This window comes from Crocodylus porosus, unplaced genomic scaffold, assembly GCF_001723895.1.
Source record: "Crocodylus porosus isolate Cpor-Errol unplaced genomic scaffold, CroPor_comp1, whole genome shotgun sequence".
NCBI lineage: Eukaryota > Metazoa > Chordata > Crocodylia > Crocodylidae > Crocodylus > Crocodylus porosus.
Genome location: NW_017728931.1, coordinates 72,040,737 through 72,064,778, shown reverse-complemented (window position 1 = coordinate 72,064,778; position 24,042 = coordinate 72,040,737). Strand labels below are relative to the sequence as shown.

At 40.6% G+C, this 24,042-nt stretch overlaps 1 protein-coding gene and 1 long non-coding RNA gene across 7 annotated transcripts in view; one reads left to right on the top strand and one right to left on the bottom strand.

The window, feature by feature from the left end:
• PTPRQ (protein tyrosine phosphatase, receptor type Q) overlaps positions 1-24,042 on the top strand; it is a 217,037-nt gene that overhangs the window by 134,120 nt on the left and 58,875 nt on the right. For all 6 annotated transcript variants that reach the window (XM_019543153.1, XM_019543150.1, XM_019543152.1 and 3 more), the window contains exons 43-44: positions 11,368-11,700; positions 17,904-18,025. In XM_019543153.1, coding sequence (XP_019398698.1) covers positions 11,368-11,700; positions 17,904-18,025 — 455 coding nt within the window. The remainder of the gene's footprint in view (positions 1-11,367; positions 11,701-17,903; positions 18,026-24,042) is intronic.
• LOC109315463 lies at positions 5,486-23,260 on the bottom strand. Its single transcript, XR_002102514.1, has 4 exons — positions 23,092-23,260; positions 16,478-16,565; positions 8,178-8,337; positions 5,486-6,295 (listed from the first exon to the last, which is right to left on the bottom strand). It is a non-coding gene; the product is annotated as an uncharacterized LOC109315463 (long non-coding RNA).

The window sequence follows — 24,042 nt, the reverse complement described above, 5'->3', positions numbered from 1 at the left end:
CTGCCTAAACTTTAAGCCTGTGCTTTAGTACCTTTACATTTAATACCACTTAAGATCAAAGTGACATGTAAACGTAAATGCTGGTTTGAAAAGGGGTTGATAGACTGGTAAGTGTAAGCTTCAGCACACTGTTGAATACAAGGCTCTTCAAAAAACCGGGGTCCGGGATAATGGCCCACTCAATTCTGAGACAGAACCGTGTTTGGAATAGATCCATGGTTAGTAGCTTACAAGTTGTCAGACTAAACTGAGGAGCAATCGACTGTTATAAAGGCTGAGAGAACTTGTTTGGGACAAAGTAACAGGAAGTCGGTTGGCTTCTGTGGCAAGCTCTGGAGCAGGAGGGCTTCCAAGCAGATAGCTTGTTAAAGGACTGTGGAAGACCTAGGAACAGGGAGCTCTGGCAAGGAAGCTTCTGGGTCAGGGAAGGTTAGCTGGACTCGTATTTAACTGTTTTATGTTGGGATCAGCTAAAGATTATTAGGTTGCAGCCAATCAATGGTGCCCTAAAGAAAGGGTCTGGAGAGGTTTTGGAGATGCTATGAATGCACCCTGGGCTGGGGAAGATGGTCTAGAGGGACCCTACATTACAAATATTTTTACTTGGAGATGTGTTTTTTTAAAACTAATTTTGATTTTATTAATAATATTAATGAAATGTTTTTATTAATATATACCAAGGGTGTCAAAGATAAGGTCTGCAGGCTGGATCTGGTCCACAAAGCTCTTTCATTCAGCCGATAGGGCTCCCAGAGACCTGGGAATTAAAAGGTGGGGTAGGTAGCAGCAGAGTCCACTGCCAAATTCATATCCTAGAAGCCCTGATGTAGTTGTATGTTGGTGGGAGCAGGGTCCAAGCAATGGCTGTGTTAATCCTGGTGTTCCCACGCCATTGCCAGATTCAGAATCCTGTCCAGGAGGAGCTCCAACATCCAGATCCAGCCCAGGAGCCCAGGTGAATTTGGCACCCCTTATTTGTACAAACAATATGCAATTCTTATAATGGATTATATATTAAATTTAATTGACCTCATTATTGATATTATTAATAAAATATTAAAAACTTTTCTTAATTTGAAATATCATGTGCCTTTTATATGTTTTATCAATGCAAGACTAAACTCCTCAGTTACAAAATTGGAATTCTTCCTCCAGAACTATTGCAGCTCAAACTCTTTTGCTGTTGTTTAAATGTTGAAATTTGGTTTAAATGTAGATACTTTTAGTTATATTTACAACAAGCTAGTTGTTATCAGGTCAACATTTCCTTAACTGTGTGTTTGGATGAATTGTTTTCTAGCTACTAGGAATTGGAGATTCATGGTTGGGAATGGAAACAGTTTTATAGCTGTTGTCAGCTTCTTATTTATGGTGGTCTAAGATTAGTCACAGAATACATAGCCAGCACTGAGTCACTGACAATGCATTTATTTTTGACAGAAAGTGAAATCAAATTTGGTTCAGTGTCTAATTGCATAGTATCTGACCTTTACATGCTTTGCAAAGATTGTTTGATTTTTTTTTTTTTGATTTTTTTTTTAATGTAAACTTGTTCATATCTGGATACAACCAAGCACGAATCATGAAGATTAAATTTATGAGGAGATTAGTAGTGTTTGCTGTCTAATCTAGCTCCACTGTCACGGTAAACTGCTTATACTAGGATAGAGTACATAATGACCCACAAAGAAAAACCTATGAACTTTGTGGTGGTTATGTTACTTTGTGTTTAGATATTTTATATAGGATATGAAAGATAATATAGCAAATACACATGCATGAATGATTTAGGATTTCATGACTGAATAGCTATTTTTGGATTATATCCAAGAAAGTATTTATTAAGGTTGAGTGAGTTTATAGAGGTGTGGAGGGGGAACTGCTTTAAACTGGTGCTAACATGTTCTCTAAAGAGGTCTCTCAATTTTAAATCTGACCAAGTTCACTAGGCACAGGAGTGTAAACAAAATCAATAATTGCTAACGTGGGAAACAAAAATTAAGGTATTTAATGTGCCATTTGGAGGTTCTGAAATTTGAACAAATCAAAATGTAAATTTTGTCTTTGTTCCAGCCCACTTTCACTCGTCTCTGAAACTTCTACACACATGCACTCAGTCAAAAATATTAAAGACAATGATTTTAGCATTATGGCATAAGATGTAGCTTGCCGTACTTTCTTCTACTATTAATTAATATTTGTATTGTGTCAACTAGGGGTCTTCAACCGGTTGGGCCCCCATTGTGCTAGGTAGGTGTTTATTCATGTAGTAAATCAGTGGAGGCCAACCTTTTTGGCAGCTGTGCCACAAATTAACCCCACACTTCCCCATTCCGATCCCTTTCCTTTACTTGATCTGCTGCTCTGCTTTCTGCTCCCTGTGGTATGCTCTGTGATCAAATTGCTGCTCTGCTTTGTGGTTCCTGCTGTGTACTCCCTGCCTGATCAGATGCTCTGCTTTCTACTCCCTGCCTTATCTGCTGCTTTGCTACCTGTCCCTTACCTGATCTGCCATGTGCAACACAGAGGCTGCTGGTGCCACTTGCGGCTGCCCACCCTTGTAGTAAATGATGTTTTTTGCCCCAATTGCAAATTGTTTTCTTCCCTAAATATAAATTCATTCATTCATAACATGTCTGGATTAAAAATGATAAAGCTGGAACACATCCTAGGACAGAGTATTAGCTGAGTGCTTCCCTTAGTCTTTTTCTCACTGTTGCTAACCATATATGCATATATTAACTTACCTTCCCTAAAAATAGAGAGCAGGGATGGCTGATGGAAAAGGCTCTTACCCTCAGATCACTATCACTAGATGACTGGCAGTTGCTCATATGCAAAATATTTTGATTTGCTAAATGTGTGTCAGGTCTCTACTGGCTAAATCAGTATGGAGACTGACATGGTGCAGCATTCCTGCTTGAACTCTTGTAAAACTCTCAGCCAGTGCAGGCATTCCTTTTTGGATTATTAACCTTATCCCTAAAGTCAGACAGCAAGGGAAAAGGAAAACAGCACAATATCTCCAGCAGTCTAGAACCCTCCTCACACCAAGGAAGCAGAGTCTATCCCATCCATAGTTCCTTTTTTTTTCTCCTTTCCCTCTTCCTTGCATGACAGCTGATCTCCAGAGGGTTTTTACAGCAACTTGTCAGGACAAGGCAGAAAGTCAATGGTGATAGGCTGGAAGTTTATTTTCATGAATGCCAGCAGTTCTATGGGTCCTGATGTTGTAGTTATTGCCGAAGTGCCCTGCATTGGCAAAATCAGCCAACATAGTACAGATTCTGAATGTATGAAATGAAATAGCTTCTGTGTCCCTTGCAGGTATTTTAAAAAAAGAGAAGGCTTTACCTCATAATCATCTGGTGCTATCAAACTGTTAATTTCCTCAGTGACACCAAAATTTTTCATAAACATTATAGAACAAAATTGGGACATAAGGATCTCAATCATCCCTTCTCTCAGATGTTCATTTGGTTCTTGTATTTTAATCTACATAATAATTTTTCTTTTGATTCATATATTGTTGGGTATGTACAACCACAAGGCAAAGTTAATGGTCAAATGTACCCAGCATAGCAAATTTGATGCAATTTTATTTTTATTTTGTAAGGTCAATTTAAATGTAATTTTTCTTTAAAAATAAACCAATAAAAACCAATAGGGAATTCTACAGTACAAATCAGGCTAAGAAATTTTACTTTAAAAAAAGGCTTGGATCAACTTTGGTTTAACTGGATGGAAAATGGTGGTAACATATAGAGAAATTACATTAGAAACACTTTGTTTGCAAATTGAAGATATTTTAGGTTGAAGATGCATGTTCAGGACACACTTTTTATAATAAATGGTCCAACTTCTCAATCCACTAAGTAATCTCAGGACTTCTTTAAATAATTGAATTTTGAAGAGAATTTAGCATTTTTGCAGAACTAAATCCAAAGTAAAGACAGCATCTAATGAAGTGACCTTGGGCTCATGCAGGCATATTTAGTTAGTCTATAAGGTGCATCTCTGCCCGGCATCTGTCTAAATTCAAAGAGTCTTTTACAGTTCCAGCAATCCATTTCCCCCTATATGTAATTTCATAGATTTCATAGACATCAGGGCTGGAAGGGACCTCGGGAGATCATCGAGTCCAGCCCCCTGCCCAAAGGGCAGGAAGTCAGCTGGGGTCATAGGATCCTAGCAAGATAAGCATCCAATTTACTCTTGAAGGTGTTCAATGTAGGTGCTTGAACCACCTCTGCTGGCAGACTGTTCCAGACCTCGGGGGCTCGGACAGTAAAGAAATTCTTCCTTATGTCCAGCCTGAAACGGTCTTGCAGGAGTTTGTGACCGTTCGATCTTGTCATCCCTTGGGGCGCTCTGGTGAACAAACGTTCCCCCAGATCCTGGTGGTCACCCCTGATAAACTTATAGGTGGCCATCAGATCACCCCTGAGCCTGCGCTTTTCCAGGCTAAAGAGTCCCATGGCTCTCAGCCTATCATCGTAAGATCTGTTTTCCTGACCTCTGATCATGTGCGTGGCTCTCCTCTGGACTCTCTCTTAGAGGTCTCAAACTAAATTTTTGAGCATATTAAATAAATGGCCTAATCCTACTCTTCTTGGTGTGTTGTAGTTAACTTCAGTAGAAAAAAAAAATAGAGTTGTAGGGTGAGATTTTGCAAGTGCTCCAGACCCACTGTTGAGGATGAATTTTTTCAAAGATACGCAGTTCACAAGCTGAGGACATTTCAGAATCTACCCCCTGCTGTGAAGGCTAGGCTGTCTTGAAAATCTGGTCTGCAATATATAGTCAATTGGTAAAATCTAAAATTTGCCATGTTTTATGTCAGGAAAATCAACCAATCCAAAAAAAAAAAAAAAATTTCGGTCATTTAGGGACAGATTATAATGTTCTCATTCCATACTGTACATTACCTCTTACCACACATCATCCTACTGAAGGCCATAAAACTGTTTGTGGAGTAAAGTTCTTTTTTGCACTTGCAGGATTAGGACAATTTGACGCTTAAGAATTATCTACCTTGTGTTTGGGACTGGAGATAGACTGGGGATTCAGCTAATGTATTGATCACTTTGCTGCATGACAGATTCCCTGACTGAGCTAGCTAAACTTGTCTTGGAACTGGTGTTGAGGACACTTAGACTTGTTATCTTGGGTGACTTGAACATTCATACTGAGGCTGGCTCCTTAGGGCTGGAACAAAATTTCATCTGAATTGTGGTTAGCATGGAGAATAACTGGACTGACGCACAGGGCATTGGACTTGATGTTTTTTACCTGCTTGGAAATGGGAGATCCCATTTGCTAAGATGCCTCTGTATTCTAAAGACATAGATCCCTGCCCTCAAATGCCCCCAGTTGTGTGGTCATAGACAACTGGTAGGGGGTACATGGGGGTGCCGGTGCCCCTCCTGATGGCCGACACTGATGCTGTCAGCAGGGCTGGTGCCCCCCTGACAGGGCTGCTGCCGTTGGCAGCTTCTACAGGTGCCCCCTCAGATTCAGGTGGCACCAGTCACTCATGTGGTGGACTAATTAAGATCCCCCTGGTATAGCGGGGAATCTGTGAAGCAAGAGAGGAGCTTAAGTGAAATGTTGTGTGGTTAAAGTGCAGGTGGTTCCTGACTTGTGCCAAAGTTGATCGACAATGGCATAGATCCTTTTTAAAGGACTATGCTATGGCAGTGGCATCCCCAAGGAGGCTGGGTTTGTTTGTTTTCTCCATTGCAGTTGCATTTGCAAAAGTGCCATCGAGCAAACTATTTTGGGTGGTGAAGGCCTGGTTAATCAGGATTGTCCATATTGGGACCACCAGTTTAGCTGATAAGTCTAATTTTGGGCCTGGGGAAGCTCAGTCTTGTTTGGTTTATATGGACGAGTTTCAAGTGTTGTCATCCACCAAGGCAGAGAATGTGCTTAAGGGAATGAGGGCAACCAGTTGCAGACTGGATCTATATCCACCCTAGCTTGTAAAAAGCCAGCCAGAAATCTAGGTCTGCTGCTGGCAGGGGTAGTTAGTTCCTCCCTTCAGGAGGGTGTAGTACTGGACATGAAGTCCACAATTGTCTAGCCCCTCTTCAGAAAAACATGTCTTGATGTTGACTCCCCAGCAAGCTACTTCCCTGTCTCCAGACTTTCTGTTTTGGGGAAAATCACTGAATGAGTGATTGCCTGATAACTCAGGTACATCTGGATCCTGTTGGGTTTCTGGACCCCTGTGGGTCTGACTTTCATTCTGTATAATGGATGAACATTTGTGGCCTTGGTTGGTGATCTTTCCCTAGGGATAAACAGGGGAAATTTAACTATTGCTCCTATTAGACCTTTCAGCCGTGTTTGATACAGTTGACCATTAGGTGTCATGCAAAACGCATTCCCTGCCCCTGTTCCCTGCAGGTTCCGTGCCCCTGTTCCCTGCAGGTACCTTCCTAAACATCGTGCCCATGCCAGGCTCCAGGGCAAGCACAGGGCAAAACCACCAAATGGATCCAGCCTCCTAGATTGAAGGATCAGGGAACACATTTTGCATGACCCCTTATGGACTTCCAGGTGCTGACTGGGCACCAGGTCAACCCATTCGTTCCTATGGGAGGCTTTTTGGACACCAGGTCAACCCATTCATTCCTGTGGGAGGCATCTTGGGCATCAGGTCAACTCATACCCAGCGATGGGACTTTTCCAGACACCACCTCAACCCTTGGATTTAAATGGCAAGCTGCCCGAGCACTAAGTCAACATGGACCTGGCAATGGGGGCTTTTTGGACATCACATCAATCCATGCATTTAAATGGCAGGCCCATCAGGCATGAGGTTAACACATGCATTTGAATGGCAGGCCTCCCAGGCAGTAGGTCAACCCAGGCCTGGCAATGGGTCTTTTCTGGACACCACGTCAACCCATGCATTTCAGTGGCAGGCCTCCCTGGCACTAGGTCAACCCAGACATCTGAAGGGCAGGCCTCCCTGGCACCAGGTCAACCCAGGTATGTGAACAAGAAGCCTCTTGGTCACCAGGTCAACCTGGGCCCAGGGACAAGACCTTTCTAGACACCACATCAACCTGGGCATTTGAATGGCAAGCTTTCCTGGCACCAGGTCAACCCAGGCATCTGAATGGCAGGCCTCTCTGGCACCAGGTCAACCCAGGCCTGGGGAATAGGGCCTTTCTGGACACCATGTCAATCCTAGGCATTTGAATGGCAGGCCCCTGAGGCACCAAGTCAACCCAGGCCTGGCAATGAGGCATTTCCAGACGCTACATCAGCCCATGTATTTTGAATGGCAGGCTTCCCTGGCACCAGGTCAAGCTGGGCATTTGAATGGCAGGCCTCTCTAGCAACAGGTCAACCCGGGCCTGGCAATGGGACCTTTTGGGGCTCCATGTCAACCCATCCATTTGAATAGCAGGCCTCCTGGGTACTGGGTCAACCCGTGCTTTTGAATGGGAGGTCTCTCGGGCACCACGTCAACCCATGCTTTTGAATGGCAGGCCTCTCAGGCACCAGGTCCACCCATGCCCAGCAATGGGGCTTTTCCAGACACCATGTCAACCCATTGTTGATCTCTCCCTAGGGATAAACAGGGAAAATTTCACTGCTGCAGTGAATCTTTCAGCAGTGTTTGATACAGTTAACCTTTAGGTGTTGATAACACATCTGTTTGATCATGTAGGTATTCATAGGAATTTTCTTAACTGGTTCTGCACTCTCCTAGGGTGGTGATGGTTGACTGTTCATCCTCCCTTCAGGACCTTTCCCATGGGGCTCCCTGGGATTCCAACTTGTCACTTCTTGTGTTCAACTGGTCAAGATTGGGTGGGGATCTGGAGTGAGATGCCATCAGTATGCTGGCAACACCCAGTTCTGTCTCTCCTGAATCTGAAGATGAATCTGGCAAGACAGAGGTGATGGTGGTGGAAGACTTCATGCCTTGTGGGGTAGGGAGATAGACTTCTGTTATTGATGGTGTTCAGTTTCCTGTTGTCATTCAGGTCCTCAACATTGGGGTGCTCCTGGATTCGTTTTTCTTTGGATGTGGTAGTAGCTGGAAGCACCTTCCATCTGTCTGCAAACTTTTATTTTAGATTCAGATCTGGCCACCATCATTCATGTTTTTGTAACACTGAGGCTAGACTATTGCAGTGTGCTTTATGTGCACCTACCTTGAGGACTGTCTGGAATTTGCAGCTAGTTTGAATGCAGCAGCCTACCTTTTGACAGGAACAAGCAGGCAGATTGACAAAACAGCACATTACTCCAGTGCTCCAGTCTGCAGTGGCTCTCAGTAGCTTCCTGGGTGCAATTCATGGTGCTGGTCTTGACCTCTAGGGTAGGTACAAACATTCAAATAGACCAAGATGGAATTGATCTAAGTTGCATGATTTTCTGTAAGTGGCATAGTTTAGATTGGTAGCAAACAGCACACACAGCCCTTTGAGGGGGCCAGTCTTAGACTGGGTTCTGCCATATTGAAAACAGTCTACATGTGCCAAACTTCTGTTATGGATATAGACCAGTTTCCAATCACCTATACTGATAAAAGGATAACACTTGTACTTGGCCATAAAGCCCTAAATGGCCTGACCTTATGTACCAAAGGAGCTGCCTCTTTCCTGATGCTCCATCCACAGTCCTTAAGGTCAGCTGAGAGCAACCTCCTGCAGGTAACATCTGTGTCAAGTTCGCTTAGCTAAAACATGTGGAAGGTCATTTTTGACTGTTGCGCCTCAGCTCTAGAACTCCTTCCCCCCTGAGGCCTGCCAGAACCCCAGCCTAGCTGTTTTCAGAGGCAGTGAAATACTTTTTTATTTCAGCAGGATTTTAGCAGGTAGGGTTCAGGATATTCTTTGGGGGTATTGTTTCATTATTTTATCTGTTTTTATTGGAAGTTGCTCTTAGCCCTATTGGAGAGACTAGCATAAAAATCAAATAAATATGTACATATTTATTTTTCTTCAAATTGCTTTTCGTCTGTATTGTTGTACATATTTTTCTAATGCCCTTTACTTAATTAACTCATGTTTATGCTGTTAATACTGTTCAACAGACTTACAGACTGCGGCTACTCTTTTAAATCCAAAATCCAGCTAAAGCAGCTGTTCCAGGAGACTTTTTTCCTTTAAATTAGTTAGGAACTAAGGTATATCACATTACTTTCTTCTGTGTTCAGTCATTGCTTTTCATGGCAACCTCTAGAGAAAACTACCTCTTCTTTTTGTTTTGTTGGTAGATGTGCTTCTGTGTGTCCTTTGCTGCCCTTGTGACATCTTCTTCCTTATGAATAGAATGTTTTTGGTGCAAAACTCACATTGTGTCTGTGTCTATCAGTCTTTCCTTCCTCTCTTGTTTTTTCTGGATATTTGATGTGTAGTCAGGTGCTTTTTGCAATATGAATTTGTTTCGTTTTCATTTCTTAAATAAAAGTTTAGCCTGAATTAGCTGACTGGCATTAGAAGGTGTGATTAGTATCTCAGTCAGGTGATCAGGGAGTTTGTGGGATTGGGTGCTTGCCTCTAAAGTTTAGTCTCCTTGTGAGTGATGGCGGATGAGTTTGGAAACACTCCATCCTGTTGGTCTGCCTCATGGTTATTGTTTCAGAAACTAAACTGAAAACTATAGAGAGCTTTTGATTTTTAGCTACTTCTAAATCTAACTGGATTATAGTGAATTAAATATAATTTAAAATAATGTCATTCTAGTGGCTAGTGAAAATTACTGACGTTTTATTTAGAAGTTTAATAAAGTGAAAACATGTCATGAATATAGCTAGGGATACTTCTGATACAAGGATAATTCATTAACATGCAGTTTTTTAGCTTAATTGCTTTTAGAATGAATATTGGTTACTTCATCATAGTTGAGTCATATTTATAAAATTTAAGCAAGCTGCATGATTACTCTAGGAAGCATGGAATGTTTTTTTCAAATTAGTACCATCTGTGAAAAGAAAAAGTTGGGGGAATTTTAGTCATTCTTGAAGAATGGAAATCTGATTCTCCGTGCTAAAGTAATTGTAATCCTCTTTGTATCTGAAACCCAATAGTTTCGTTGTCTTGAAATTATCTAGTTGAACATAGAGTTCAACAGAAGATAATGCACCACTGAGTGTCGCTGCTGATCACTTTGTAATTGCCTAGAAAATGCTTGATTTTATTTTCTGATTTGTTCAAATAAAAAAGTATGTTTTTACTCAGTGTAACAAAAAATGACTTTTTCATTTGATTTATCCAATCAGATCAAATGTATTTGATGAGATAAATTAAATTAGACTTTTTAACTAGCTGACATTTAAAGGTCCAATTCCATTTTTAAAACTGTCAGGGCATTGCTGTAGAAAATTGATTTTCGGTGTCTTCTGCTGTCTCTCGTTTTCTTTTGCGCGTTAGAAATAGGACGAGACATAATTTCCTGTGCAGGCTCCTATATAGGCCTGAATTTAAAAGCCCCTAGTCACAGTGATGCTATGCATTGTCTTATCTAAAATTTGTTTTATTGGGTCTGTAAATGGAATTCAGAAAAATGAGTTATGCATCTTTGTGCTCCATCCATTAAATAAAGTTGCTTAAGCACCTTTGTTGGAGTTCACAGTAGGTGTTCATGGGGATACATATATCAGCCAGTAAGCAATAGCAAGTTTGTGGTTTTAGGATACATGAACCTAATAGATGCATTCCACCCCAGTTTATATCAGGAGTTTGAGTTATATAAACTCAAACTTTATTGAGGACCACCTGCAAGGTACACTTTCCAATGGATGGCTGACACTATGACTGAACAGAAGTCCTCAGAATGTTCTCAAGGAGCAAACTGGACTGCCCACACAGGCGCACACACAGATTAATGAATCAGTGCAGGAAGGACACAGGATTCCATGTATTGCTTTTCAAATTCTTTTTCATTTAATACATTGGTTTAATAAAGAATTAAACTGTAAAGATTGCCTTGTGTGCTGCATGCACTCCATCCCTGACTTATACACTGAAAGTTAAATCAAAATGTCTTTTCACATTGCCTAAAGTTCACATATGTTACCAAGACAGTGGGAGATGATTTGGGATTTCAAAATAAAAGGAGGCAGTAATAGCAGACGTTCCTTCTCCACCTGACGTATGGGCCCAAGTGCAGCAACAGCAACATTTCCTGTCTAAAGAGTTACCACTTCAGGCCACACATACAAATAGTTTTCTTTAAGCCAAAACCTTATTGCCATGTGTGGGGTGGAGGGGTGTGTGTGTGTATGTGTGTGAGAACAGATAGATATTAATATTTATTCCCGAGTTCGCCTTTTAATTAAAACTGTTTGTCATTCAAGTAAGGTATCTTATGTTAAATTAAAATTGTTTTAATTTATAGTTCCCAGTGCTCCCAGAGATATTGCTTTTTCCAGTGTGCAGTCAACAAGTGTGACCTTGAGATGGATAACACCAGATACCATCCTTGGCTACTTCCAAAACTACAAGATTACTATCCAGCTACAGTCAATGCATTGTGAAGACTGGGAAATCAATGGATGTGTGGAGTATGAGAAGGTTCAGTACTCACATGGAAATGTTGTTGGAGACCATATTGAGGAGACCGTACGTGAACTAAAAAAATTCAGATGGTATCGGTTTAAAGTGGCAGCAAGTACAAATGCTGGTTATGGCAGTTCTTCACCCTGGATTTCTACACAAATGCTGCCTGGCTGTAAGTAAGGATAACTGTCATACCTTGTATTGCTATCCTAATATTGTTTCCACCTATATATGTAAACACAGTAGCAATGTACAGCTAAAAAAAAACCAGGTGTAACTGTACACATTTAATATATTCTCCCTGTCATTTTTCAGTTAAAATGCTTGGGCCCTAAAAACCTTGTCGAATTCTAGACTCTCAGCTGTTTAAAAAATGATAATTTAATTTCTTAGCCACAGCCCGCAACTAAAATTGACATGTCAGATTTCTGACTACTCAGGATTGTCTAATGTTTCCTTAGATATTCCCAGGTAAAAGTTGCTGGTTCAGTGAAAACAACACACATTTTAAAAACTCACTTATTTAAAATGTATCTTTTCACCAATCTACTGACATTCTCTGGGTTAGAAAGTAAATAGTAGTTACAGGTGAATCTACAAGTGTGCTTTACTGTGGAATTAACTAGTTAGCTCTTCAGTAAAGTGTCACCATCTACATGTGCACCAGTATTAGAGCACAGTAAATTAACTCTACCGTAAGATAGTACTGTTGGGGCCAGTACGAGTATCTTATGGTAGAGTAATTAAGTGTGATGAAACGCAGGTGTGGACAGTTACCGGGGCTGGCTGGGGCACAAGGGTCCTTAAGTGCAGGAGCTGCTTGCCACTGAGCCACATGGCTCTGCATTTTCAGCACTCTCATGCCACAGCCAGCCCTTCCAGTGCCCCATGATGCCACCCAGAGCCCAGGGCTGATCCCCCTCCAAAGCCAACTGCCAGCCAAGGCCAACTTTGCCCTGGCTCGAAAGTGTTGCTGTCCTGGATGCATGTGTAGACGCTGCCCCCAGGAACAGTTTCCATCAACTCAAGTGGCTCCAGAGTTTATTGGGTCACATTAATTGCTCATGTAGATGCACCCACAGAGAACTACCTAGATTTCTTGACAATATCATGTAAATAACAGCTTTAAGGTGCTGTTGTTTAGGAACTGGTTCCTACAGTAATCTAGTAAAAAAAAGTTACTGATAAAATGCTTAGATATTTTTGGTCAAGTGAAATATTAACTATTTTGGAGACTTTACATGTCAATCACCAGGTTAGATCAAGTTGCAGTCAGAAGTGAAATCTGATGGCTTTTCTTTGTTCTGTGTGAAGTTAGTTTGCTTTCAGTTGAGTGAATGGTTTTCAGTACCCTTTTTAAAGGGCATGTTTATATTAGGGCGGGGAAAAACCACCTAAACCCTACATCACTTGACATTATCACTTAGCTTAGCTTTATAGACAGGGAAGTAAGGTACAGAGATACTTGCCCTGTGTCCATAAAAGGACTTGAGACAACAATACAGCACCTAATTTAAGATAATACACAGGAACAGTCATTGGAGCAGGGGCAGGAAACCAGTCTCCCCTACAAGAAGTGTCCTAACTGCAAGACTACAGAGTCCTGCTCATGCTTGCTCATGTTGTCCCCAGCCCAAAGAAACTTTAAGGATTCCATCAGCAGTGGAACACCTTCAGCAGAGGAGGTAAGAATGCTGCAACCAGAATACCCTACAGCCTTGTGATAATGCCACATGGCAAAGAAGTGTGAGGTGGTTTGAATCCTTTCAGGCAAATGATGCAATTTTTTGTATGCATGTCTCACAACTTTAGTGAATGTTCATAACCGATCTGCAGTTGTACACATGTACTTTGAAGGGAAAGTGGAGGTTGCTGCTGTGTTTTGAATTGCACCTGATCAGAATGCCAGATGGATTAATGTCCTATAAGCAAATTAGAGGAGCACCTAGCTTGTGAATCCCAGCTGAAGTTAGGTGTGAATTGCAATCATGTCTGGAAGCAGAATTTTTGTGCTGAAAATTTAGGTGCCATCTGAAGGGGAGATGGTAGATGGGAAGATAAGTATTTTTAATACAAACCCTAGAGTCGCACAGCAAGTCTGTAGGGAAAGTAGAGAATTGAATGAAAACAGGCATCCCAGACTAGCACCCACCAGTAAACCGTCTTTACTGGTCTTTGCATTTGTGCCACTGGGGGAAGGACTGCAAGGTCTCTCCATCCCACAGCTGCTACTGATGGACACCAGCAGGTGGGGGTGGGATTGGGAGGGCTGGGGAGAGGGGGCACTTGGGCAGCCCCCTGGAAGTTGTGCAGGAGCTCTTCTGGCCACCAGTGCAGGAAGGCTCCACGCCTCTCCCACTGAACAGTGGACATCTGTTTGGTTTGGTCACACTCTAACTAATAGCACTTGAAGTAAGGCACAATAGAGCACTTCTTCCAGGGGCTTTTTGACTATCTGTACTTAGCCCACAGGTCTGTAGAAGAGACAGCTTTTGAACTAGCTAAACCAGCTTCCATACCTCTCACCACCTAGTGGCTTTATTTATTTATTTATCATTTGTGTATGTTGTATTTAAAAAGAAATGAGAACCTTTGTGGCCAGCATTATTGCAGTCCTAGGTATGTAACAATGCTGTACCAGCAACAGAAGAGAGACGACTGAGATGTATATAAAGTAGTCATGGCACTTCTGGCAGCTCTGCACATTTTGTCTATAGAAGAGGTATGGTTCCCTCTCTTCTTTCCCTCTTAAGCTGGACCAAGCACTCTCTGGATTAGTCTGCTAGGATAGAGTCAGTTAACATGGCCTGTAGGGGCTTAAGGGTTTTTTACTGCAATGTAAAATAGCTGGGACATTCAGCCTATAGAAATCAGTGAGAGTTGCAAGTGCACATTAGAGGGCAGATTTTAGTCTAATGTTTCTGGTCCTAAAGAAATTCCTCTTCAAGTGTTGCCCTGGCCAAAACTAAAGTTCTTTTAGTTGTTCTGTAAAATAGAATTCAAATGGTTTTTCTGTATAAATAATGGTTTACCAATAACTTTTATTCTTTTTAGTCTCAAAGAAAACACGATGACCATTGTTTTCAGACTCAAAAAGTATTTACACTATTTAAAATGAGATCTAGTGGTACTTAATTTATAAGGATGTGATTTCAATGAAGTATTTCACATAATATAACCTCAGTATCTCAACTAATTTTTTTTTTTTTTTTATTCAATAAAATATGTGAACAACTGTCCTTGAGCAGCAATATCTAGTGCAGTGACAACCTATGGCCCATGGGCTGGACCTGGCCTGCAAAAGTCCAATCTGGCATGGTGGATCAGTGGCACAAAACTGTACAGTGCTGCTCATCCCTTCTGTAGAGTTCCCCTCCACTCTATCTGCACTTGGCCTTGTTTCTCCACTCCATCTGCATTTACCCTTGCTGCAGAGAGGTTGGGGATCATCATCAAGGATGAGCACTGGCAGCTGGCTACTCTCTTTGTGGGGAGAAGGGGCAGACACTTGTGCCCAGGGCCAGGTCACAGAAAGCAGTCTGCACCCACAAAAGTTGTGAATCCCTGATCAAGTGGAAAAAAGTTAAATTCACTGAATATTCAAATATTAAACTGAGGAGTTCACTCATTACAGTACACATCACTACAAAGTTGATTTTAAAACAGCAGGAATTCCTGCCTAGCTTCTTGAACCTGTTTACACATTTACGACAATGATAGCAGTGATGTTGTGTTTTGGAGTACAGAGCAGTATATTACTCCATATTAATCCAGTTCTCACATCCAGATAAATTACTCAGCTCTCTGTTTTGTAGATTATCCTCATAGGAATTGTCTTACTGTCTCATAAAATAGTTTGATAGCACTGTTGTTGCATAGCTGATGGATTACTCAAACAACCTGCTCCGTTTTGCAAGATGAAATATTTTCAGCATGATCTAACTTTGTACAGTTACTGGCATAGTAGATCATAGTTTTATGACACCAGTCATGGGGAGTGCAAACCAACATTTTCCGTATTCAGGGAAACTCTTTGTTTTGTTTTTTGTATCTGCCCTTGGCTTGATATTTATGTTTGCATTTGTTAGAAACAAGAGATTCTGTTTTATGGCTTAAGTCATGTTGTTCAAAGAAAATCACTTTGAATTCAATGAAAATGAATGGTACAGAGGCCAGAAAGTTCATAATGCATAAATACAGAACTTGGTAGTTTTTGGCAAGCTAAAAGGTCTCCTAGAGCTTTGGGTACATTGAGATGTGCAAGGGAAACCTGCAGGTATGGAGGCATCCCTAAAAGCCCCAGGTTTATGTGCAGAGGGCCAGAACCTATGTGACATTCCCTAAACCTCACTTCTGATGTGGCAGGGTGATTTCTTCTTTTCTACTTGTACATGGTCCCAGGCACTAAAAAGGTGTGCAGTGGAAATTTGTAACATACAGCTGGCACCTTTTCAGCATTACACGACACAGAGAAATTCCCATGCATTTACAGGTGGATGATGCCATGCACAGGGATTCTTCTCCACTTCTGATCATTTCCCTTTGCAGCACCACCCTTCCTGACTTTTGCAAATAGCCTATGCCATGGAGTTCTTGTAGAAATACCTTTGTGGGGTCAAAGGGAGGGGAATGATACTATATTCCTTGTTATATCCCTCTTGTGACAGTTTTGCCTTGAAGGGGTGTGGATTTCTTTATCCCTTTCATTCTCTCAGTGGGAAACATTGGAAGGGAAGATGTACTGATATATATGTGATGAATATGTAAAAATATTGGTAGAAAAGTTTTATATTACTTAAAAATGAAATAATGGGACAGAATACCTTTTTCCCTTTGCCTAGGAACTTGGGCCTTAACCAAACTGGCAAGCATGAATTTCCATTAGAAGGTTAGGGTATTCAGTCTTGTTTTTGAAGATTATGCTAAAATGATGGGCTATCCAGACTCACCTTCCAGCTAGCACACTTAACTGCTGCCATAGCATCAGGACACAGATGGATGGGAAAGATGACCCTGACCTCCATAAGACCCACATTCCTGTGCAAGGATAGAAGCATGATAATCAGGAAATGATGGTTGTTAGTTACAGAAAATGCATTATTGTGAAAACCAGGAGAAAAGTGCTTATGAGAGGAAGTGATTGGATTATGGGGGAATGAGAGAATAAGACTAGGTCATTTCTACTGAGTAAATTGCTATGATTTATAAGAGAAAGGGTATAGTGATATCTCGCTCCATTACTGACTAGACTCATTTAACAAACAATCCTAAATCAGGATATGACAGTTTCCACTGAGACAAAGTCTTTTTAAAAGATGTTTATTGTGATACCAAGAGTTTTCAGATAGCATACTTCCAGTTTTAAGTCTCCTTTCCAATTATATAGATGATTTTCAAAAAACATGCCTACATTTTTAATACTGTCTAATCATTTTCTTATTATGATGGGGGGAAAAGGTAGATAATGATGCTTAGCTATATTTTATGTACATGACTTCATTACAGTGTAACAGAGGACAAATTTCCAAACAGAAACCTAAAAGTTTTCACAAATAGCCTGTATGGAATGCTGCATTTCTAAAGTTAGAACGTTGTTATGTGGTTATACAGTAAGGTTAGATTGCACTAAAATCAGTTTTAGGTCCCAAAATCCTTATCTTGCATATAAATGTAAATTACTTGCTTGACTAAATGAAAAGATAAAATATATTCTATTTCTTTTTTGTTTTGCAAATGGAGTAATAAAAAAATCATTGGCTGGTAGTTTGGAGTTCTAGGGCAAAATCCTATTTCACTTTCTGTGCCCAAATGTCAGTTTCCTAGCTATGTGACTGCTGTTTTTGGCTCTTGCACACATTTTGTCATCCTATTCCATTGCAAAATTGCATTGCAATATGGACGAGTAAGCATCCACAGAACTACTGACTATGTACAGTAGGATGTACTGGCTAGACAGGTATGTGGCTCTGCCTACACATGCCAAAACCGTGGCCCAATCTAAAATCAGCAGGAGGAAGCAGCAGCTCCTCTATGTTTTTGCTCGATAGCCAAATGGTTATGGCACCTAATTATATTCTGTGCCCCTCTTCCAGAGGGGTTTGAACCTATATTGCTTTCTCACTTCTGAGCACAGTGCTGTAACCATCAGGCCACAGGCTATACTTTATGCAGTGCCCCCTTCATTTTCCATGTGGAAATTATTTGTGCCAGATAAGTATACTTCTTTGAACAGCATAACTAATTCATGGTATAGGTCTGGAACCTTTTTTGCTATTTTCAAATGGTAAAAGAATAGCATCTGGTGACTGAAAATAATGTATTATGTGTTGTGAACCAATTCAGCACTGATTTGTATATGCATCACTTTTTTCACAGCTCCAGATGGTCCTCCAGAAAATGTAACTGTAGCGGCTGTATCTCCTCACAGTATTAATATCAGCTGGAATGAACCTGACATCATTACTGGACCAACAAGCTACCTCATAAACATTACCTCAGTAAGACAGTTCAAATATTTATTTTTTGGCCAATAATGATAGAGATTTCTGATAGTACCTAAAATTATTCTTATAAAGATGTTTTTTATAGAAACTGCAGGATAAATGAAAGCCAGACCCAACAAAATACACGCTTCCATTTAGACTAGGCTCTGGGCATAAGACGTGAACACAGTTTGAGAAAATTATGATTTTCATATTTGAAAGCAAACTAAGTCTTTGATATTGAAGTATGCATGTTTGCAGGAAACCTTGTAGCTCCTTATTCAAATCAGCTTTGTTAAACAAAAAGATATAACTTTAAGATCGATACAAAAATGTGTAGTACTATAGAGTTTGTGAAACTATGCATAAAAGTCAGCAGTTATATTACCTCCTTGAATGATCTTTCTGTGAAAGATTAAATGACTAGCTTAAGAGCTCACAGATGTGCTGTTGGTAGGAGTGATCCTCTTTCTGTAGCCAGGTCATCCTGTACTGTGACACTGTTTGTCCCATTATTGCCCTGGCCAGTGGCCTTCTGGTTCAGAGTCATGCAAAAGTAGGGCTAGATGGGACCTCTAGGGGCCATCAAGTCCACTACCCTGCCCTAGGCAGGACCATCCCTATCCAGATCATCCCTTACAAAATCTGTGTCACCTGTTACTAAAACTACACAATCAACCCTGTCACACAACCACCAGGCACAGCATCCTAAGCTGCCACAGGCAAAGCAAGACAGCTGCTGTCAGTGTCCTGCTGCTGCAAGGATGATTAAAACACACTTGATAGATCCAAGGAAGTACAGAGAAAGGCAAATATCCCCACAGTCCATCCCAGTCTGATCATGGGGTAATATTCCTTCCTAACCCCAAATGTGGTGATAGGTCTGACCCTGAGTGGAGGGGCAAGACTCTCTAACCAGGAACCCTCTGGGTTTTAATTCCAGCAGGAGCATTGGCACACTCCAGTCAAAATCCTCAGCCCTGGCTGCAGCCACATGTTCCTAAGGAAGCGGGGAAAAATCCTGACATGGAGCAATAGGAAGGGGAAAAAACCCTAATGCTGACCTCAGGTGGCAACTAGCTAATCCTAGAAGCATGGGAAAAACCCAACACATAGCATAGGCATAGCTACTCTTAGTTCATCCCTGACAAATGGTTATCCAACTTCGTGGACACCTCCGGTGATGGCAATTCCACAACTTCCCTAGGCAGTCTGTTCAACTGCTTCACTGTTCTAATAGTGAAGATGATTTTCCTGATATTCAAACCTACTTTGCTGCAACTTCAAGCCATTGGTCTGCATCCTGCTCTAGTCATGTGGGACTTTGTCAAAAGCCTTTCTGAAGTCCAGATACACTGTATCTCCAGCATTCCCTATCACCAGCATTCCCTTTATCCATCCAACTCATTATCTTGTCAAAGAGAGAGATCAAGTTTGTTTGAAACAATTCATTTTAGTCAATGCGTGCTGGCTGCTTGTGATCAACTTTTCCTTCTCCAGATGCTGGCAAATAGAGTTTCTTTTAATATGATCCAGTAACTTCCTGTGTATTGAAGTGAGGCTAACCAGTTTATATTTCCCTAGGTCCTCCTTTTGCCTTTTTTAAAGAAGGCAATTATGTTGTCCCCTTTCCAATTCTCAGGTAGCTGTTGTCTCCCACAAGTTTAAAAATATTATTGCCAAGGTCCAAGATCTCTTCTGCTTATTCCTTCAGTACCCTGGGATGAAGTTCACCAGTCCCTGCTGATTTTAAATTCATTTAGGGCCATGAAAAGTGCTCTCATCCCTCAGCTTGACCCCTTCCTTATCCAAGTAATTCTTATCTAATGTCTGCTTGCAGCTTGAAATGTTTTGTGAAGACAAAGTGGATTTGAGGAGCTCCATCTTCTTTTCTTCTGTTAAGAGTTTGCCCAAGCTGTTTAGAACTGTACCCACATCTTTTTTGATCAATGTATGTATAGAACCTTCTCTTGTCTTTAACTTTCCTTGCCAAGTGAAGCTCATCTTTTACCATTGCCTTCCTGATTTTGCCCCTACAAGTTCTTGCTGTTTCCTAATATTTCTTTGGTGACCTGCCCGTCTCTCCATTGCCTGTATACTTTCCTTTTGTATTTGAAACACCCTAGAAGCTCCTTGTGGAGCCACATGGGTCTCTTGTCTTTCCTCTTGTGACTCCATTGTGTCAAAACAGCTTCTCTGTGCCCTTTAGAAGCTTCCGGCCCTCCTGGGCACCTTTATCCTTCAGTCTATCCTTCCATAGCACCATACCTACTATCTTCTTGAGTTGGTTGAAATGCACCTTTTTGAAATCCAGTGTTTTAGTTCTGCCAGCCTCATGCTTTTCCTGTCCTAAGATCATGATCACAACTTCACATCCTCACCTGGTTCTTCCTTATTGGTCAAAGCAGGATCCAAGACATATTGCTGCCTTAGTTGTATCTTCAGACTTTCTGGAACAGCCCTCAAGCAGCAGTAACAACAACAACAATAGCAATAATGATGATAATAACAATAGTAACTAATTTTTTTGTCAGATGGAGACTAAGTATGGTTATCTCATGGATAATGTTACATCTTGAAGGCTTTATCTATTATGGTGTAATCCTCCTCACTTAATGCTTTAGGGAAACAAAGAACTTGGCCTCAAAGTCAAACCACATTTTCCCTCCGGTTATCTTCTTTAAAAAAATGTTACCAAACCCCCAGCCTTGACAAGATATCAGACCAGAAGAAGCTTGCCAGGAAATGCTCATTTATTTCCAGCATATTCAGGAATCAAACAGAACCTCCTATTTCCATGAAACCTGCAAAGAATGCTCTTGATGGTTACCAAATAGTCTATATTATTTTGATGCTGTTTTGAAATTATCTTTATATTAATAAAGCCATCACCTGAGCAAAGAGACTTGAATTGAACTACAGTTTTGATTTTATTTACACTCCACAGCTGGTGTATTTGCCTTCTGTTTGAGCATTGCTATCCTTTGTTACACAAAAATCAGGGTCCCCAAAATCAGTTGAAAAAGTATGATTGGTTTGCCTTGTTTCACAATAAAATCTTGAGATGGCAATGCTGATCTCAGCTGTTCCTACCATTTTAGTTCTACCTACCAGCACACCGCACTATAGAGGTAGTATGCCGTTCCTATTATAGCAACACTCCGTAAGAGGATGGATTTAAAACAGTAGTGGAAGTGTTAAAGGGAAATTGAAATCATGGGTATCATTATGAAAGACTAGAGAAGAGGGGCCACCCAGTTTATTGATCGCTCTAATTTTAATAAAGGAAAAGATGTATTTATTTCTATAAATCTGCTGTAACTTATGGTAAATGTCATAACATTTCATCAGTCAAAACTTTTCTTCCATCTTTTTGCAAAGCTATTATCAATCCCAGTCAAAAATCATGTTTGCATGAAACATTTCATAGTTCTATGTACACATTTTCTCTCTCTTCCTTTTGAGTTTCCGGTTCCTAAATGTTTAGCAGGATTTATTCACATCTTTGATAATAATACAGTTATAAATATCCAAGCAATATTGTTCATGATAATGGGAATGGCACCAGTGCAGTTAAGGGATCTCGCTGTGGTTCCAGAGGTATGTGTGTGGACTTCACTCCAGATTTCTACCCAAGTCTGTCTCCAATCAGCTTAGTTATACATTATCATTTGAATTGGGGAGGCAAAGGCAGAGCCTACATGATGCTAGGCACATCATTCCCTTATGAGCCATTTGTTATATAAACTGGTGCATCTTAACCAGCAATAGGTTAGAACACTAGGTAGCTAGACTCATGTGGGTCTTTGACTTTTGTGATTATATATAATGAAATATCCTGATGCACTTCTCAAATGTGTTGATAAGCATTCAGCATGGGTTTAAAATATTGTTTTAATAATCAACCAGTCTCCAAAAATTTATATAAGGAAATGTTCAGTTCTGGAATATGTTTCAAGTGTCTAGAGTTAACTGTGGAGATTGCTTCTTAATCGAGTCCTCTGTTATCAATGATCAGATTCTACAGGTGTCAGCTGTGCAGCAAACAGCCTTAAGTAGACTCTCTCACCTATTTAAAGTCCAGTTAAACTGTCATAACCTGTCTCTAATAAAAGTTCAGATGTAAGTTTTGGTGGACCTTTGGGAAAATTGTACATGAAGTCTCCAAATATCATGAATGTTCTATAATTTACAATAAGCATACATTTTACCATTTCAGTTCTTAGTTCACCCTCTTTAAGGATTTGTAATATCTGTTCACAGGCTTCATTAAATTCAGAGCTGCTCTCTTGTCATTTCCTAATTTTTAATAACCTTACCATATCCTTACCATCCACTTAAGGAAATTCAAAGTTTCTTTTGTCAGTTGTCAATTTCAGGAACACTAAATCAGAAAATTATTCTGCCACCACTACCCTGTTGAATAATATTTTACTGTCGCACTTCACTTTCATGAGAATAATTTATGCAATATATCAGACTGTAAATCTTTTTGGGGGAAAATAAATATAAATAAGTTTAGTTTTACAGTTTTCAACATTGTAGTCTACTTCAATTGTAAATATTTAAATGTCATATTTTTGATAGTGAGATACAAAAAAGTACCTCATCTTTTGATAGTCATCCTGGGAAATGAATGTCTGGTTAGTGCATCAGAAACTTTAGTTAAGGTTAACTCTCAGTGGGGATAGAGGCACATCTGTCAAAGTAGAAGTGCGCTTGAATGATTCTAATGGTTTAGCAGCTGCATTTAATACAGATTATACCCAGTGGGAAAACTACTGTATAGCTACCTAATCTTCTTTTCAAATTACACATTGAAGAAATAATTATGAAAACATTATTTGTAAAATATTAGAATGGTGGGAATAAACATAAAGAGGGGATTATATAAAATGGTGTTTGATCATTTGCTGGAAATCTTCCTTTTCCTCTTATCTACTGTTTTATATAGACTCCAGTATTAGAACAGACTCACCAGGCAACTATTCCACTTCACCCTCCAAACCCCCTAATCTGGGTTTACCCCCTTCTCTTTGAGGTTCCCCTTTGCCTCCCCTGATCCCTGGGGTATTACTTACTTGTGGCTGTCCATTCTGTTCTTTCTAGGGGAGTGAGCAGGGCAGTGTTAACCTGCCTCCCTGGCCACCAAAGCTGCTGGGCTGCTGCTCTTCTGGCCAAGAGAATGGCAGACAGGGAGGCACTTTAATCCTTCCCTGCCTGCTTCCCTGGGACAGACAGCACAGGCAGCCACAAATAAGCAGGTGGTGAAGCAGGTGGCAATGAGCAATGGATCTGGGGTGCTGGGAAGGGTGAGGGGGTTAGTAAACCCAATCCAGGCCAGTGGATGGGGGTGGGGGGAGTGTTTATACTGAGGTGTAGTTTAGAGTAGCAACACCTTTGTGTAACAGGAGCAAGCAGGGTAGGACAGATAAGAGAGAATTCTGCCCTAGAGTGGCATAACTTTGAGTCAATAACGAGTGCTTAAAACCAGTTTCAGGTGTTAGTGTGTGGACAATCCAGGGTTAAGAGCTCCAGGAGCGCTCAAAAGGTCCATGCAACAAGGCCCTAAGAGAGATTTATCTAATCCATTCTTAAACCATTCCAGTGATGGAGGGTCCTTAGCTTTCCTTGGTAACAAGTTCTAGTGCTTTCTAATGTCTAAAATATCTTGATGTTATAACCTGGATGAATGTTGAGAACAATGTATCTCCCCCCTTTCTATAATGACCATATCTATATTTGAATATTCTGCTTGCATCCTTCCTCACTCTTCTCTCTTCTAGACCAAACAAATGCAGTGCTTTCAATTTTTCTGTGTAAACTATGTTTTCTGTGTTAGTCGTTTGCAATTGAGAGACCAATCTCTCTTTTTCTTCATCACCTGCAGTCTGTGAGACAACAGTTTATAGTAAAAATCTGGATATTAGGCCCTAAGTACATAATTTTGCACTTTGTACTATTAAAGTTCATACCCTTTTTATTAGTCCAGTCCATGAAATTTTCTAATTCTTCTTTTATGATAATCCAAT